This window comes from Geotrypetes seraphini, chromosome 4, assembly GCF_902459505.1.
Source record: "Geotrypetes seraphini chromosome 4, aGeoSer1.1, whole genome shotgun sequence".
NCBI classification, from domain to species: domain Eukaryota; kingdom Metazoa; phylum Chordata; class Amphibia; order Gymnophiona; family Dermophiidae; genus Geotrypetes; species Geotrypetes seraphini.
This window is the reverse complement of record NC_047087.1, coordinates 204,708,607-204,726,685: the sequence shown is the minus strand read 5'-3', so window position 1 is coordinate 204,726,685 and position 18,079 is coordinate 204,708,607. Positions and strand designations below refer to the sequence as shown.

General features: G+C 42.2%; 1 protein-coding gene across 2 annotated transcripts in view; it reads right to left on the bottom strand.

Annotated features, from left to right (window-relative positions):
- Window positions 1-3,378: 3,378 nt before the first annotated feature.
- The window catches only part of CCSER2 (coiled-coil serine rich protein 2), a 296,048-nt gene continuing 281,347 nt past the window's right edge, over window positions 3,379-18,079 (bottom strand). For both annotated transcript variants that reach the window (XM_033940827.1, XM_033940829.1), the window contains one exon: window positions 3,379-3,636. In XM_033940827.1, coding sequence (XP_033796718.1) covers window positions 3,616-3,636 — 21 coding nt within the window. In that variant the 3' untranslated portion in view covers window positions 3,379-3,615. The remainder of the gene's footprint in view (window positions 3,637-18,079) is intronic.

Sequence of the window (18,079 nt, the reverse complement as noted above, 5' to 3'; positions counted from 1 at the left end):
GATCAGTGCTCTTGGTGTCCCCCTGGTAAGGACTTCGGCTTATGATCCTGTATTCTGGCCATAAGATAATCCAGACCTTTCCCAAAGAATAAATGTCCCTTAAATAGTAATTTACTCAAGGTTGCCTTAGAGGAGGAATCCCTCTCCCACTGTCTGCTCTATAGCATCCTGTGAGCAGAAATGGAATAAGCAGACATTTTGCTTATAACCGAAAAGGTCATACAGAGCATCACCTACATAATCCACTCCAGACATTAAAAACGAGTGATCCTTTCCGACAATCTCTGGAAAAAAGTTCTAGGACTGATTTTATAAAAAATTATTCAACAATCTTGCAGCTGTCATTGAGTCTCCTTCAAAGTACTCCCCCTTTCCTACAAATACACTTTTCCCAACATCATTTCCACTTCTGGAAATAGTCCTTAAATGCATCTTCAGGAATTGCCAAAAGTTGCTGCATCAAATTTTGCTTTATGTCTTCAAAGGTGTTGAATCGCTTTCCTTTCAGCGTGGATTTAAGTTTAGGAAACAAGAAGTCAGCAGGGGCCAAGTTTGCGCAAAAATTCACAAATCTTGATGCATTCAAAACACCTTCCACAACTCATGACATGTTCCCCCATCAGCCACTTTCAACATTTCATAAGTTTCTATAGCAGTCTTACCCAATTTAAAACAGAAAGGACATCACGCTGTGTAGTGTTGCTAATTGAGGTCAAACATGATGAAAAAATAGCCAATCACGAACACACACTTTCACAAAAATTGCTGTAGCTCAGAGACAAAAACAGATATGAACAAATGCAAAAAAAGGATGTTACTTTTGAGGTTTCAAGCTACTCAACATCACCTACTGCCTCTCAAAAGAACTTCCCATTGGCATGCAATTCAAACTGTCCTGGAACTTTTTGAACAGACCTTGTATATCATTCAATGCAAATAGTGTAAATAAGGGTTCTACATTGGAAAAACAAGCCAGATGGTAAAAACTAAGATTAATTTACACAAATGATATATTAAAAACTGCAATGCCAACCAAGATATAACCTATGTGGGACAACACTTCAAAAACCAAAACATTGTATTCATGAATTTATGATGAGAACACCAAAAGGAAATTTTAAGACAATCCATGAACATAAGACCTTTGAAATCAAAATAATAAAATATTTTGACACTCACCAGACAGGACTCAACGAAGACCTTGGTTTCTTATCACGTTACAAACCATTAATTTTTTCTGTTTTGTCTCCTTATCACCTATCCATCTCTCTATGCCTCTCGCCCACCCAGCCCTTTTTGTCTTTCACCTTAGCCACTTCCCTCCCTTCCTGTGAGACTATCATTGAAATGCTTTGATGTTTCACTTATATATACTAGCAGTTGTCAACATTTGCTTATTTCTGATCTGAAGGTTACCTTTGAAAGCTAATCAAACAATTCAATAAGTTAGTCCAATAAAAAAGGTATTATCTTTATTCCTTTTTCTATTTATTTCTATGTACCGTATATACTCAAATATAAGTTGATCCGAATATAAGTCGAGACCCCCCTTTTTCCCCCCAAAAAGGAGGAAGAATGGTTGACTCAAATATAAGTCGGGCGGCTTAATATTCAAGTGTCCTGCCCTGTCAGGCACTGAACCCAGCACCCTTCCTTCTTCTCATCAGGCTCTGCATCCAGCACCCTTCCATCCTCCCCTCCCCTGTCAGGCTCTGCACCCTTCCTTCCTTCTCCTGTCAGGCTCTGCACTCTCCCTCCCCTATCTTCATACCTCTATTGATCTGGTGGAGGTGCAGCGGGTCCTCTGCCGATCGCTGGTGGAAGTGCAGCGGGCAGGAGCAAGCTTTCTGAACTCCTGCCCCGCTGTTAACTGGCTGTGCAGATCCACTCTGTTCATCTCAGCGGCACAAGCAGCAGCGTGATTTAGCGCTGCTTCTCGGCACCTCGCATCTTCCTTATTGGCTCCCGCTCAGCGCCCAATCGCGCTGCTGCTCGTGCCACTGAGATGAACAGAGTGGATCCACGCAGCCGGTTAGCAGCGGGGCAGGAGTACAGAAAGCTTGCTCCTGCCCGCTGCACCTCCACCAGCGATTGGCAGAGGACCCGCTGAACCTACACCAGATTGGCAGAGGTAAGAAGATAGAGCAGGGAGGAGGAGGAGGGGGCAAAGCCTGGCCGCGGCAGCCTTAAAAAATTCTGGGAGGGGGCATTGACCTGAATATAAACCGGGACCCCCATTTTTGGGCTAATTTTTTGGCCCCAAAATCCCCGTATATATTTGAGTATATACGGTAACATTTGTGGAAAAGCAGTATATCAATTAGAAATAAATTATAAACTGTAAAACCAAGGCATGTCACCTCACCTTCCATTGCCTCAGCTACAAACTTACAATATTTATAAGGCACCAGTGGCATAACTGTATACTGCTGCTGAATATTTCATATGGTTATACATTTAGAAGTCATATTCAGACCACAAACAAGATAAACTTAGGACAGCATAAAATTGGGTCATGGATAGGCATGGGCCCACCCAATTTGGGCTCAGGCCTGCCAAGCAACCTTGCACCTCAACAAAACCAGTGTGGGAGCAGGCTGGGCTCCCGTAATGCTGCATTTTCATCCCTTAAGATGCATTTCTCTCTTTTCAGTGGGTCTCTGGCAACGGCATAAATTCTTACATATTGCCTACCATTACCCAGTAAGCTTCCCCTCTGCTTCCAATGGGTAAATTATTGGACATGGGGTAGAGAAGAGGGATAGCTGCAGCAAAAGTGGTGGAGAGTGAAGGGATATGCTGCATAGAGAGGGGAGATGAGCAAGATACAGTCAGAGATGAAGGGGAGAGAGATGCGTGAGGAAAGGAGAAATGGACATAATGGTGGAGGGAAAGAAAGGAGAGATACGTCATGGAAGAGAGATGTTGGACCATGGCACAAGGGAAGGAGAAATTGTGGACAGTGGTATTGAGACAGAAATGCTGGACATGGCAGTGAGAGAGAATGCTGCATGAGGGGGAGGAGGAAGAGATGTTAACTCAGGGCACTAACATTTTGATGATGAATATTAAAGTGCATTTAAATTTCTCAATAGCAATCATAGCTAAAGCAAATATAGAGATCAGACTTCAGAATTGTTCAACCTTTATTTTGTCATCTTTAATAACACTGAGGAAATTTTTACATACAATATTTTCAGGTATCTTTTTTACAGGGAAATTCCAATATACAGTATTTAAAATAATAAAACAAAACAATGAATGCAGACTTATGTGCTCAACTAGTACTGAATTCAGTACATTATGTGTCTCAATCCTAGCTACTTCATGTAGCATTGCAAACAGCCTCTCTGTACAAAATGACTTCTTTCTTTTAGCATATACTCTAAATCATTTGACCAGTAACCTATGATAACACTGATTTATTTTCTGCCCTATTTCTCTTTTTTCACAATTTCTGTTTTTATAGGTGTGGGACAAGAGCTCTTGATTGAAATGCAGACACCAATACCTACTTAACAACCTCAACAGAGCCTTTCTTGGAGGCAGAGGATGGTCTGCAGTTTTCAGAACAAGGGTCTGTTTAGGTGCTGTTGAAGAAAGTCGGTATTCTGATCAGAAGCCCACAGTCAACTCCTGCAATACAATGAGAAACAAGCTCGATTTTTTTTAGCCAAGTATACTCGCTTTATAATCAGTTTTAAGATGAAAGAATTCTAACTTTTATTTGCCTGGTTAATGCTCAAAATTAGAGACATTAGATTACATAATTAGACATTCTATTTTCATGATATGTTGAAGAATAATGTTAAACCAATCCAGTTTAAAATTTGGATCCATAAAAGGAAGGATTCCTTTAATTTAAATACCTAACGTTTATATTGCACAATGTTTTTATAATGCTTCTTTATCTGTATTAAAAATGTACTCTCTTAGGAGACCAAGAGATATCAAAAGGCAATGTAATGTGCTTAGTCTCCAACTCAACTTAGTAGTCCAGGATAGCTGGTGATGTTGACAGACCAACAAAGACCTTATATGAAGGGAACTTGCCTTCACCCCCTTTACTAGTATACATAAAGAACACCATGAAATAGTACAGCCTGTAGGTGGCCTCAAAATGTTAAAAGCAATATTTATCATGCATTTTATGGCTGCCCATCATTCAACTTGCCTCTAAATTTTAATAATAATAACTTCATTATATACCGCCACACCACATAGTTCTAGGCGGTTCACATCAAAGAGGACTGTACAATCAGTGAATCAGATAAAATCATAAGATTTTATTTCAAAATGCTGAGACTTATATTTTGCATTCTGGGGGTGCTCTGCTTGTTCTTACTATACAGTCCTTTATTCATGATCCATAAATAAAGAAACCTTGGTGTTATATTTATGCAGAGCCAAACCATGGAACATAATGTGCCAGGTTCTGTTTCAAAAGGACAATACTGTAAATTCTACAGAATATCATCCTCATATATTAGTCATGCAATAAGGTGAGATGAAATGATCTATCTGGCAATATAGGCAATAGCTTCACATTTAAAAGTTATAGCAAGCAATAACACAATATATGAAATGATATTTATATTGGTAATTCAACTTACATGTTTAAGCTGTTCTTCTTGAGCTCACAAAGCAACCACCTTGGTAAGGAAGTCACAAATTACATCTCAGTTGTTTTATATGACACATTCTAAACATAGTGTGTCAAATGGCTTCTCAAACATTGACTCAATAAGATCTGTATGCGATGCAATTTTTGGCATTCCTGTTAATGTGGCTACACTTGTGTGTGCAACAGAATAACAGCACAGTTTAAAAAATGTAATTGCTATTTACTGTTAAGTATCTAAATAGATACAGGGAAGTGTTAATTGGCAATGGCATGTACTATTAAAATGTAGATCAATACAGAATACAAATGTTTCTTAAAAGTACTGTAAGAGCATTCCTTTCAAGCATTCTGTTTAGACTGACTTATGCATCAGGCTGGGGGGACAACAACAATTTTTATGAGAACAAGTCTGCATCGACAAAAAGAGGCATGAGATGGACAAATTGAGGCATATATTTTAAATGTTTGTAATCCACTCTAGATTCTCTCTTCAAGGCAGCTTACGAGCACTGTGAAACCGTGGTGACTTGCTATTACAATACAAATAGCTAGTGAGGTTTTTGTGGTATAGTGACTCAGTGTACACAAATCTCTAGTAAGAGAAATACACACAGTGAAAGTCAAGTGTGCATGAAACCCTGAATTCAGGGAACAACTATGAAATATGTCATAGCAAGCATGCAAAGAGAACCCAATTAATTATGATTCTTAGAAATAAATTGCATCAAGGAACTATATTAAATATTTTTATTATGGCATATCTTTGATGAGATTTGGACTCAAGATAAAGATGTCCAACAATGAAAAGCTTAGCTGGACAAATTCTCCATCCTACCTAGGAAATAGCTTAGTGCATAGTGTATGTGGTTTGTACCATTTACCACCATTGTCTGAGAGAATATATTTTTCTAATGACCTACCAGCACCAAAGGGAAAGTATCAATAGTGACAATTTTTTTTTTTTTTAATCATGAAAAAAGAACAGTATGGCTATAATGCTGTATCAGTGGAACACTAACATGTTATGAGGTGTAATAACAGCATCCATTACAGGAAATCTATTTTGTTTCTTTGTTGTTTTATTTTATAAGCCACATACGACAGAAGGCATTTAGATTTTAGGCACAATGTCAAGCAGTAAAACTCATTTAAAGTGCAATTTTTTTTTCTTACTGCTGTTAAGTTACTTCTTAAAATACTGTTTACATTTTTCGCCTTTATATATTTATATATACATAAAGTACATACATAAAAAAGAGCAGTAGTTTTATGTTTTCCTTGGAGGATATTGCACAAATTAATACACAAGAGAAGGGAAGACCTAATGATGAAAAGTAAACAAGACCAGAATTACCAGTAAAACATACTCATTTAACTCAGTGGTTTGTGAAAGGGAACTGGAAATCAAGCTACAAATGAATGTAGTTGTCTTGAAGCAAACTGAACCATTACAAAAAAATATGCAAAGGTGCACAGCAATGCCAACTGATGAGAGCAATAAAATGTAGCAAATGGACTGAAGCATAGCAAGGCAATCATAAAAAAAAAAAAAAAGGAAAGAAAGAAAAATTGAGTGACAATTTTATTTATAAAATAAGAGACCTGTCAAAATGATCTGGCTAGGATATTCCGACTTCTTTTCTCATTCTGAATGGGGATGGGGGGAGAGAAGAAACACTAAAGAAATTAGATTCTTACCTTGCTAATATCTTTTCTCAAAGATAGGTGTGCCATTCTGGAAGGATGGGTAATCTCCCCATGCTTACGAGCCATGTAGAAGGAATTCATTCCAGGTTTTGAATCCCTTCTCCTCAACCAGAGGGCTCTGCTGCCCCCTACAGTTTGTATCAAAGTAGGCAATATCCCTATATAGCAGCGGTCTCAAACACGCGGCCCACGGGCCGCATGTGGCTCTCCAGGTTTTATTTGCGGCCCGCGGTCTGAAGGCCATCATTCTCTTCCTTTTGGAGCAGCAGCTGGCTCGTTCGCTCAAAGCCGCAGGTTGGCGGCTCCTTGCGCTATCCACTCCTGCATCAGAAGCCTCTCTGATGTCACAACATCAGAGAGGCTTCAGACGCAGGCGCGGATCTCGCAAGGAGCCGCCACCCGCGGCTTTGAACGAACGAGCCGGCCAGACACGCTGCTGCTCCAGTGGCGTACCAAGGGGGGGGGGGGGCGGTCCACTGTTGTCTTCCCTGCATGGCCAACCAACTCTGGCGGCCCGACGTCAATTCTGACGTCAAGAGGACATTCTGGCTAGCCAATCGCTGCCTGGCTACCCAGAACGTCCTTTCCGACATTAGAATTGACATCGGGTAGCGAGAGTTGGTCGGCCCCGTGCAGAAGAGAAGCAGGGAGATGGCATGTTCCCGATAGCGGCAGCAGCCTATTCCGCGGCGGCGGTGGCATGGGGAGGGCAGGAAGGGAGGAAGAAAGAAAGAAAGAAGGTGGGGTGGGGACAGGGAGCCAGAAAAAAAAGCAAAAAATGGGGCACGGAGGAAGGAAGAAAGAAGGAGGGGGGACAGGGAACCAGAAACAAAGCAAAAAATGGGGCACGGAATCAGAGAAAGACAGACAGAGAAAGAAAGAAAAAGTTGGGGGAGGGAATGAGGTCTGGAGAGGAAGCATACAGGAGGCTGAAAGAAGGGAAGAAGTATTGGATGCACAGTCTGAAGAATAAAGTGCAACCAGAGACTGATGAAATTACCAAAGGTAGGAAAATGATTTTATTTTCAATTTAGTGATTGAAATGTGCCAGTTTTGAGAAAGAAAAGATATTGAACTTTAAATGTGAGTGCTGCAGAAAAAAATAGAGTACTTGGAGGGCCGCAGAAAAAATAGTTAATGTCTTATTAAAGAAATGACAATTTTGCATGAAGTAAAACTCTTTATAGTTTATATATCTTTCCTTTTAACTGTTAAAAGGAAAGTGTTAAACTATAAAGAGTTTTACCTCATGCAAAATTGTCATTTCTTTAATAAGGCATTAACTATTTTTTCTGCGGCCCTCCAAGTACCTACAAATCCAAAATGTGGCCCCGCAAAGGGTTTGAGTTTGAGATCACTGCTATATAGAAACACATGTGAAAGAGGGATACAGGGCAGCTCCCCAAACTACAACTCTGTTCTGCTCTGAAAATATTTTTTAAAAACCCCAAAAACATTACACACTGCAATTGAACACTTGAAATGTTGAAATAACCATACCAAACAGAAACATTTATGGAACTAAAATAATACTCCAATGTGTTATAGCAACAGATTATTCTTCATACCCTTAAGGTCCGACTGTCATCCAAATTTCAGTTTGGACTTGAATTTTCTGAATGAGATAGACAGGCGCAGGAGATAACTGACAGGCTGGGGCTCCAGAATGATACACCTATCTACTATAAAAGATATTAGCAAGTAAGATCCTAATCTCTATCTAGTACAATAGGTGTGTCATTCTGGATGGACGAGTCGTACAAAAGCAGTCCCAGAAATATAGGGTGGGACCTCTGCACTGGCCGTAACACTGAGGACCCAAAGGCAGAGTCCTCCCTTGCCATTACAGCCACTCTGTAAGATTTGGAAAATGTATGCAGTGTGGACCAGGTTGCTGCCCTACAAATATTCTTGGGGAAAACCTTCCGAGCATCAGCCCATGAAGACCGTTGACTGTTTTCCACAGGCAATATATGCTGACAAAATGGCCCTACAGATCCATCTGGAAATTGTAGACTTAGACACTGGTGCGCTGCATTGAACCTGGCTGGTGAGCAAAAAAAGATGATCAGACAGCCTGAAATCATTTGTAAGTTCAAGGTATCTTAGAAGCACTCTCCTCACATCCAACTTTCACAATCTGGTCTTTCTTAGAACCTATGAACTGGAACGCTAGTAATCTGACCTCTCGATTGACATGGAAAGCCGAAACAACCTTTGGCAAAAGAACGGGATGGTGTGCATAGAAACTCTGGCATCCGTATTCTTGAGAAAGGGATCTCTGCACTAAAGTGCCTGCAGCTTTGAGAACCTTCTCGCTGAGGTAATGGATATGAGGAAAACTGTCTTTAGTGTAAGATCCATCATTGACGCGTCCTTCAGTGGCTCGTATGGATCCTGACTTAGGCCTTGCAAAACTATGTTAAGGTTCCATGAAAGAAATGGGTGTTTTACCCCAGGTCAGAGCTGTAGCGCCCTCTATAGGAATCTGCTATGTCCGGATGAGATGCCAATGAAACTTTACATTCCTAAGCACTGAAACAAGAGAGTCCAGTCACCTGAACTCTTGAGGGAAGCCCCTGTAAGCCCCTTGCCAAGACCAACCTTTATGAAAGTTAACACCTCTGAGATCAGAGCAGAAAAAGGCTCCGCCTTCTCCTTAATGCACCAGTTCTGCAATGTTTACCATGTTTTAGCATAAGCAGAGACAGTTGTAGGCTTTTTGGCTCTGAGAAGAGTAGCAATCACTAGCTCTAAGTATCCTTTGCGTGCTAACATCATGTGCTCCAGAGCCATGCTGAATAAGCAAAGCAATCCAGATCTTCTATGGCCACTAGCCCCTGAGAAAGAAGGACTGGCTGTACTCTGAGTCTGAGACTTGTGCTCCTCTGAAGGCACAGCAGATGCCACAGTCTGTATGGCCAATCTGGAGACATGAGAATACCTTTTCCCCAATGGCTTGCAACCCTGTGGAGTATCCACCCTATCGTGCCATGGAGGAAACATGTATAAGAGCTTTCTTTGGCCATGGCTGGATTACAGCATCCAGACCTGCGCTTTCAAGCATGGAAGCAATTTGCCTTCTTGTTTCTTGCTATCACCATAAGATCAAACGTTGGGTGACCCCAGCAATGAACAATGGATTGGAAGGTTGCAGCAGTGTGTCCATTCTCTTGGATCCAGGTGTCTGCTAAGGAAATTGACATCACTACACCATAGTAGCACTGTCCAAGAAGACTTGGACTGCTTTCCCCTCCAGATTCTTCTCTGGCTTCTACAACACCAAGCAAATGGTTCAAAGCTCCAAAATGTTTATCAACCATTTCCTTTGGGAGGGCGACCAACGCCCCTGGATCAGTTTCAGTGAGTCCTCCAGCCAAATAGACTGACATTCCATTGTCACAATTACTGACAAAGTTATTCTGAGAGGTATGCCCCTTGACAACGCCTGTGGGCAGAGCCACCAGCTCATACTGGCATGGGCTTCCGGAGACCACAGCAGCAATATATGCAGGGAGTTTAATTGTGGCAGCCACCGTGATAGCAGCGCATTTTGGACATTACGCATGTGAGCCTATGCCTATCGTGGCTACCAAGGAACCTAGCACTTAGAGGAAATGCCACATGGATGGAGCTGGCTGGGCCAACATGTTCATTATCTGGATGCAAAGCTTCTGTTTGCGTGACTCTGGAAGACAGACACGGCCTTCTGCTGTGTTGAAAAAGTCTCCCAGGTATTCCAGGGATAGGGACTGAAAGTTGGCTCTTTCGGAAATTCACTATTCAACCCAGGTTCTGCAGGATCCTGACCATGTGAGCCACTGCTTGTTCTCCCTCTCACTGAGAACGACGGCTTTCTGATTAGTCATTCACGTATGGATGCACCTGCAAACCCATCCTGCTTAGATGCACCGCTACCACCATCAAATCCATAGAGGCCAGAAAATTCCCCTGGTGCTACCACCGCTATGACTGACCATACTGTCTCCATGTAAAAGCATGGAACTTTCAGCACTGGACTGACATGTGTAAGATCCAGAATGAGTCTCCAATTGTGAGCCTTTTTTGGGCACTATGAAGTATATGGAGTATCTGCCTGAGCCCAAATCCTCGGGTGGCATGGTCTCTATGGAATGAATGTCTAACAATCTCTGATCTGTAGCCATGACCCTGCTTGCTTTCTCTGGTCACCCTGCCAGGGAGCCCACAAACCAGTCCATTAAGTGGCAGGCGATTTTGAGACTGTAATCATTCTGAATGATTTCCAGCACCTAACAGTCTGATGAGATCTGTGCTTAGGTCTCCACATGCCCCAAGAGCCATTCCCCTATCTTCAGAGGAATGGCTCTGGACCTGGTGTCACTGTGTTTTCTTAGAGACTGAAGTACTACTGCCCAGAGCATCTTGAGATTCACGGTCTGCTGTCAGGTAGAAATTTCAGCTGATGATCTGCCACATTAGCCATGAGATTGTCCAGTCCCTTTCCAAACATTTGTCCCTTGAAAGGAAGTCTGCTGAGGGTAGCCTTGGAGGTTTAATCGCCCATCTATTGCCTCATCAAGAGCATTCTGCGGGCTGATGTCATAAGAGAGCATTGACCACGTAATCCATTCCTGCTAATAGGAGCTGGGACAAAGGCTCACCCTCCACCAGCTCAAGCCCCCACATTTAGTATGACAGGTGCATGTCACAAAGGGAATCAAAGCAGCTGCAGTGGCTTATAAGGCTAGCACTTTGAATTGTCTTTTAAAATACATATCCATTCTGCGATCCTGCATTTCATTTAATACCATGCCTCACTCACTTGGTAGGGACGTGCATTTGCTTACCTGTGATACCAAGGAATCTTCCTTGGGCTAAGCAAACATCAGCAGACACACTTGTGCCATTGTATACAGCAGAGCTTTGCTACGTTAAGGGACCCCTCAGGAGCATCCCATTTCTCTGTGACTAATACACTCATATCAGGACGCCAGGGAAACAAAGACGTCTGGGCTCTCACTCCATTCAGTATATAGCAGGGAGCAGAAAGGACCTATTGGGAGACCAAGTTTAACTCTCACAAAGAGTAATAAGGTCTAATAGAGCTGAGAGTTTGAACAGCCAGCAGACCGTGGGATCAACTCCTTGATTGAGGGCCATCACTGTGTCTTGCATACTCATATCTGGCTGCGATCCTGCATATCCCAGCAGGGAGGGCTCGTTCTGTGACAGTAAAGGCATACAGACCCCCCTCATCCTCAGAATCTCCATCATGAAAGCCCACTGGATCCTGGCCAGCCTCTGATAATGAGGCAGATGTGCCCTGGGAGCTCAAACCCCCTTTGTACGCTACCTGGTGCGCTGCCAGACTTCCCCTGGGGATCTTGTCCATTCACATAAGCTCTCCACATCAGACTGACAAATTCCAGTGAAAATGCCATATTAGGCAGCATGGAGTCTTTTAGATGACTCCAGCTTGCATCTCTTGGGATCTGCTGCCTCCATGTACCTGCGCTTAGCTTAGGATGACTGCCATTCTAGGGCTCTTGAAGAGATTTAATTCCAATTGAAAAGCGCCCCTCCCCCCCGGACTCCATTCCTCAACCCAAGACAGCAAGGGGAGGCTAAACCAGCTGCTCCTGCCTCCTCCCTCAGGTGTGAGGCACAGCATGTGGTGCTTGATGTCCACCATTTTAAACCTGGCATGAACTAAGGTTAAAGGAGCCCAAGGACTCCATACCTGCCAGTTTTGATGCAAAACGAGATGATTTGAAGGTTCTGGGGACTTTTAAAAATTTTGGGGGGAAAATCCAAGATGGCTGCAACAGCATTTTTGTGCCAAGAAAGGCTCCAAAACACCTTAAACTAAAAAACAGTGAAAAAGTGATTTTGGAGGTGGGGTACCCTATGGGATGAGGCAAAAACCTGAAAAATAAAGGTTTTTTAAAGACACGTCTCCTGATTTCCTCATAGGCTGTAACAGCCTTACTCACTGTGCAGAAGATGTGCTGCAGCTTGCCTCAGCTCCTAAAGTAGTTGGATCTGGGAGAAGAAATCACTGCCTCAATTGGTCTGTTCCTCCAATGCTGAATCATCAGGCTGCCACTCGGACTGAAGTCTGACTGTGCCTTAACCCCCATGAGACTGTTGACGTGAAGGGGGGAGGTGAAACGCAGCCAGTACCCAGAAGAACCCCCCTAGGATATTCCTAACAGCCTGCGCTAAAGCCCCTGCAACCCAGTAGGTGAGCAGTGTTACAAAGGGAATGGCCCCGAACACCACAAAAGTTTCTGCAGGCTGGCTAACAGGTGCCACAGAGGATTGGCCTGTTAGCTGCAGACCTGTCTGCTTCTCCTTCACATAGGCAGAACTTGACTCTTCAGCACCAAAAGCTGCCAAAAATTGTGAAAAAATAAAGAAATATACCAAGCAGATCAGAAAAACTCCTTCCAGCTCACATGCAGATGAAAAACCTGAAGGGGCAGCAAAGCCCTCTGGTGAAGGAGGAGGAGGAGGGATTCAAAAGGTGGAATGGATTCCTTCTGCACAGCATGGGGAGATTACATGTCCATCCAGAATGACATACCTATTGCACTAGAAATGAAATTATCTTTTACTTTAACCATATATTGCAATTGATCATTGAATATAAACCTTACAGTGGAACAGGATTAGAAACGATACTTTGAATGGTTACACTAAGTGGGCATCAACAACTGTCTGCTGCCCCCACATCCACCCCACTTTACAAACTATGTTTATTTAGTAGTATCAATTATGTGAGAGTGATAACCAGGGGAGATAGTTCATATTTTTTTCATGCTTTCATTAAAGATGTACAAAAATGAAATTGCTTTCCTTTTCACTAAATGTCCTGACAATAATCCTCTGTTGCTGAATGCACTGAACCTTTTGATAACACAGGCCAACAACAAAAAAATAATAATTTCTTGATGCCTTGGGTTTTTTGACCTGCTCCTTAGGTTATTTGGGGTGCCGATTCAGAAAATTTCATTGGATAGATTGCATCAGCTCTAGTTTCTTAGATATGGTTGAATTTATTAATTTTTTTAACAGGATGTCATAACAAGCTTTCTTTATTGAATGGGAAATGGTGGTTGGAGGACAAAATGCAATCAATGAACCTTTGGTAGCATGAGATAGAATTATACTGCCATCACTACATCTAAAGCTAGGCTTGATGAAACAATTTGTAAAGGTTTTGAATAAAGACTGTTCATGCATTGAATACAAAGAGGGGCATAATAAAAAAAATGTCTTAAGTCCCCTTTTGGCCTAGGCCCTAAACATTGAAAGTAGAAGCAGGGAAAATGTCCATTCTCAAAATAAAGTCCAAAAGGAGGTTTTTCTTGATAATGGCCTGCCTCTACGTTCAGCTGTTTAAACACCCAGACCACCACTACGTTTATACTAACAACATATAATCAACCACAAAAAAGCCTAAGTCCCAAACGCCCAACACAAGAGCTTTTAGGAGAAGGAGGGGCCAGTCCTTCGCCTAAAAGCTGGATTCTGTAACCGGTATCTGTCAAAAAGGTTACAGAATCTACCCCCACCCTCCAGCAACGATTGCGGCAGATCCACCAACACGATCAGGGCAGGAGGGAGCCCAACCCCTCCTGTCCGGCGACCCCAGTACCCTCCACCCCCGACTCGATTTGGGCAGGAAGGAGCCCAACCCCTCCTGCCCCGGAGAACCCCCTGCCCCCCACTAAAATACGGGCAGAAGGGATCCCAAGCCCTCCTGCCCCGATGCAGCCCCACCCACGACTGCCCCCGAACTCCTAATCAGCCCACCAAAAACCACCCCCTCCACCCGCAGACCCCCATGACACCACCCCGCAACTACACCCCCCACCCCCGATATCCTCCCTTTACCTTAAAAAAGTTGGATGGACGGGTCCCAAGCCCGTCCGTCCAGCCATCCTCAGAATGGTGGGCCTTAGGGCCTGATTGGCCCAGGCGCCTCAAGCCCTGCCTACAGATGGGGCCTTTGGAGACTGGGCCAACTGGAATTGGCCCAGTTGCCTTAGGCCCCTCCTGTGGGCGGGGACTTAGGCACATGGGCCCAATCTAGCCCATGTGCCTAAGGCCCCGCCCACAGGAGAGGCCTAAGGCAACTAGGCTAATTCTGGTTGACCTGAGGCGCCTGGGCCAATCAGGCCTTAAGGCCCGCTATTCTGAGGATGACGGGTCTGCCGGACCAGCGGGCTTGGGACCCACCCATCCAACTTTTTTTATGGAAAAGGGGGGGTGTCAGGCAGCCGCAATCAGCTCAGTGGCCCCTTTTTCGGCACTTATGCTAGTTTTTGACTTGGTCTAAGTCCCGACTAGGCAACCTGCCTAAACCTTTGGTTATACCTGCTGTACAACTATGTCTAGGTCAGCCCACCTCCCGCCCTTTCCCCTCCTCTAAAAACGCCTCTTTTTGCTCTATGCGTTTAGAGGTAGGGGAAAGGCCTAAGCTGGTTTTAGATACATCTAAAACCAGCTTTGGTTATGGGTACTTGGACGATCAGGCTTTTTGATCATCCAAGTACCCATTTAGGCCACTTTTTAAGATGTTTTTTTTATTATGAGCCCCATAGCACATATGTTACCTGGACTTACCATGGAATAACTGAGGCCAGAATTTTTGATGGTTCACAGATCAGACAACTTAAAAATGACTCACATTTCATAGCATGAATGAATTAAATCAAATCATGTGCCTGATCTTCATTTGTTCTTGTTGTGAAAAACTTTCTTGACAACAAGAAGGCAGACAACTACACACAATTAGTAGAGAATATGGTTTTTTCCTTTTAAACAGACTTGGCTGTAACATAAGTGCTGAAGACCATTATCTGCACAGTCACTTAGATCACTTTCCAGAGAACCTTAGTGACTTAAGTGAAAAGCAAGGTGAAAGATTTTTATCAAGACACAAATGAAATGAAAGCCAGATTTCAAAGAAGATGGGATGCGAAAATGATGGCAGACTATTGTTAAAATCTTGTGTGGGATTGTCATGGCAGATCCCACTTTTGGAAGACTTACAAAAGGAGCTTCTTGTGTGTCGAATGACTGGAAAGTTTGTATCATAAACTTGTGCTTTTGGTATGAAATAAGTAGATTTTCATGTTGTATACTTTTCTTTTAATTTTTAATATGTTTCCTTCATGCTTAAAAAATATTAATTTAAACACTAAAATATCCTGATTTTATAATGGACGAACAGAGTGGTATATGGCACATGTGCCGTATCTCAAAAACTAGAGCTGATAGGAGAAAACTGGTGCTGTTTTTGGAATCAGCAGGTCAAATATACCCAGAAACAGGTCTAACATTTGAGGCACCAAAATGAGTGTTGGCCAGTGTAATTAGTCTCTCAAACATAGCTGCAAAACTTGCAGTACCATCTAGAAATGTAGACAAGTTGTTAAAATGTCTTCATTTAAATTCAGAAATTTCATATGATTTAGTTTCATTTTTCACCTTGAAAGCTATTTCCTATGTCTATTTCTACCTGAGAGAGTTTCCACTACGATCTTGTACTGCTATGCTGTTGTCCTCACATCTGCCCAATTCACTTGGGAAATCCCTAGACATCTTTCATTAACCTTACTTTTTAGTCAACAAAAGCTCGCATCTCATAATACATAAGAGATGGGGCAGCCATATTTAAACTGGATTCTTGGACACTCGGGCCCGGATTATATAAACAGCACCATCGGCAGTGGCCACTTTAAAAATGGCTGCAGATCTTGTTGTCAATCAAGCGACGGCGTCGTTTACAGAATTATGCCTTCGGGAAAGGTAGGCACTGAAATGTAGGCCAGGGTTTTCAAGGCATACATTTCCAGTGCCTACGTTTCACGTGAATCGTGTCTACGGAGGCGCTTTATGACGTTAACACCACTTCTCACGTTAGCCACGTCTAGAGTGACGTTAGGCATTGTAAAGCGCTTCCATAGGCACAATGCAGGCACTATTTTAAAAAACCCTTTTAAATGGTGTTTTGCATTTAACTAAGGCACCGTTTATAGAATATGAGCCTCAGTGTTACAGTATGTTCACTTTCATTTCTCAGAATTAGAATGAACAAGCAAGATGAAATAGATGACGATCACTTCATGCCTTACTCACATTTCACCACTAATAAGGAGGAAGCACTGAATTTAAACCTTACAGTGGAACAGGATTAGAAACGCCACTTTGAAATTTTTAAATTGAATCCAATTGGGCAGGCTGGATGGACCATTCAGGTCTTTATCTGCCGTCATCTACTATGTTACTATGGGTTCCTTTTACGAAGACGCATTAGCAGCTTTATCGCATGCAACTTTTTAGCATGCGCTAACCCCCGCGCTAGCCGAAAAACTACCACCTGCTCAAGAGGAGGCGGTAGCGGCTAGCGCGGCCAGCAAATTAGCGTGTGCTATTACGCGCGTTAAACCGCTAACGCAGCTTCGTATAAGGAGCCCTATGTTTGGGTGAACCTGTCCACCATATGCAAAGCAAGATAGCTTTTCTTACCCACTTTAACATTATTTTATTAAATAAATCATATATAGAGCAAAACATAACATAAGGGAAAAAAAGACCATTAGTAATTATAAATCTGGAAACAAAATAATGAAAATCGTGATCTTAAATTAAGAGGTAATAAACTTGGAAGAACTTATATTCTTTAAAAACCTGCAGAATCATCATTTTACTTCACCTTCACGCCTACCAATCAGCAAATAATCTCTGTTGGTCTTATTATACCACAGTTTTGGAGAGAAAGTGCTACATAAAACATTTTTCACTGATATCAAGTTATTACCGTTATTAATAAAAAAATAAGCTAAGCTGCCTTATCTATTTTCTAATACAAATTTGTGGTAGTAAGGGCATTCAGATCCTTTTGCAAAAGTGCAGAGCCACTCATTCTATTCCTATGAGCTGATCAGTAGTGCTCATTTGTAAAAGCCCACCATTAGTTCCATCTGTGAATAAAACAGACTGCTTTAAATACATTAAAAGAGCAATTTTGTATAGGTTGTCTAGGTATAAGAAGGTCCACCCAAGTTGATACAACAACAGTTTTGCTGTGCATTTTACACAAGACTCGCTGATTGCAGACCTTTGGTATAAAAAAATAACATATATGGCAGTGAGAAAAAGATGTGTATTCTGTGACACATATAGCAAGAACAGCAATATTATAAGGAAATATGTTAAAATAAAGAGCTGCAGCACCTGAGGCTCTTATATGTAAATACTGGAGCTTATATATGTAAGTGGTATGTAGATTTTGTAACCAGCACATGTAAGTGTTGGCATGTACATATGTAAGAAGCAGATTTTACAAATCCGCTCATCCCAAAGGAATCAATTATGGAACCCAGCCACCAAACCTATTTTTTCCCTGTTTGAGATGCTTTTGAATATCAGATAGGTAAGCCAAATTCCATCCTAAATCACTCCTCTTATCCCCATGTCCGAATATGAGGATTTAATACTTAATTTGGCATATTTTTTGCAGTATATGTGCTTTTTGTCACAAAACAGGAAATGTGCATATTTTTAAGGCCTTTCCAAATCACACATCCTTGAAATTCGTGCATGCTAAAAAAGTTTGCATGTGTGAATACAACTTTTCTAAAATTATTTTTAGATGCAAACCCACTATTTAAATAGGCAAACACAAAAACAAACCTTTTAAAATGGTGTCCTAAATGCTGCATTATTTTTGACCTGGCGACTAATAAGAAAAAG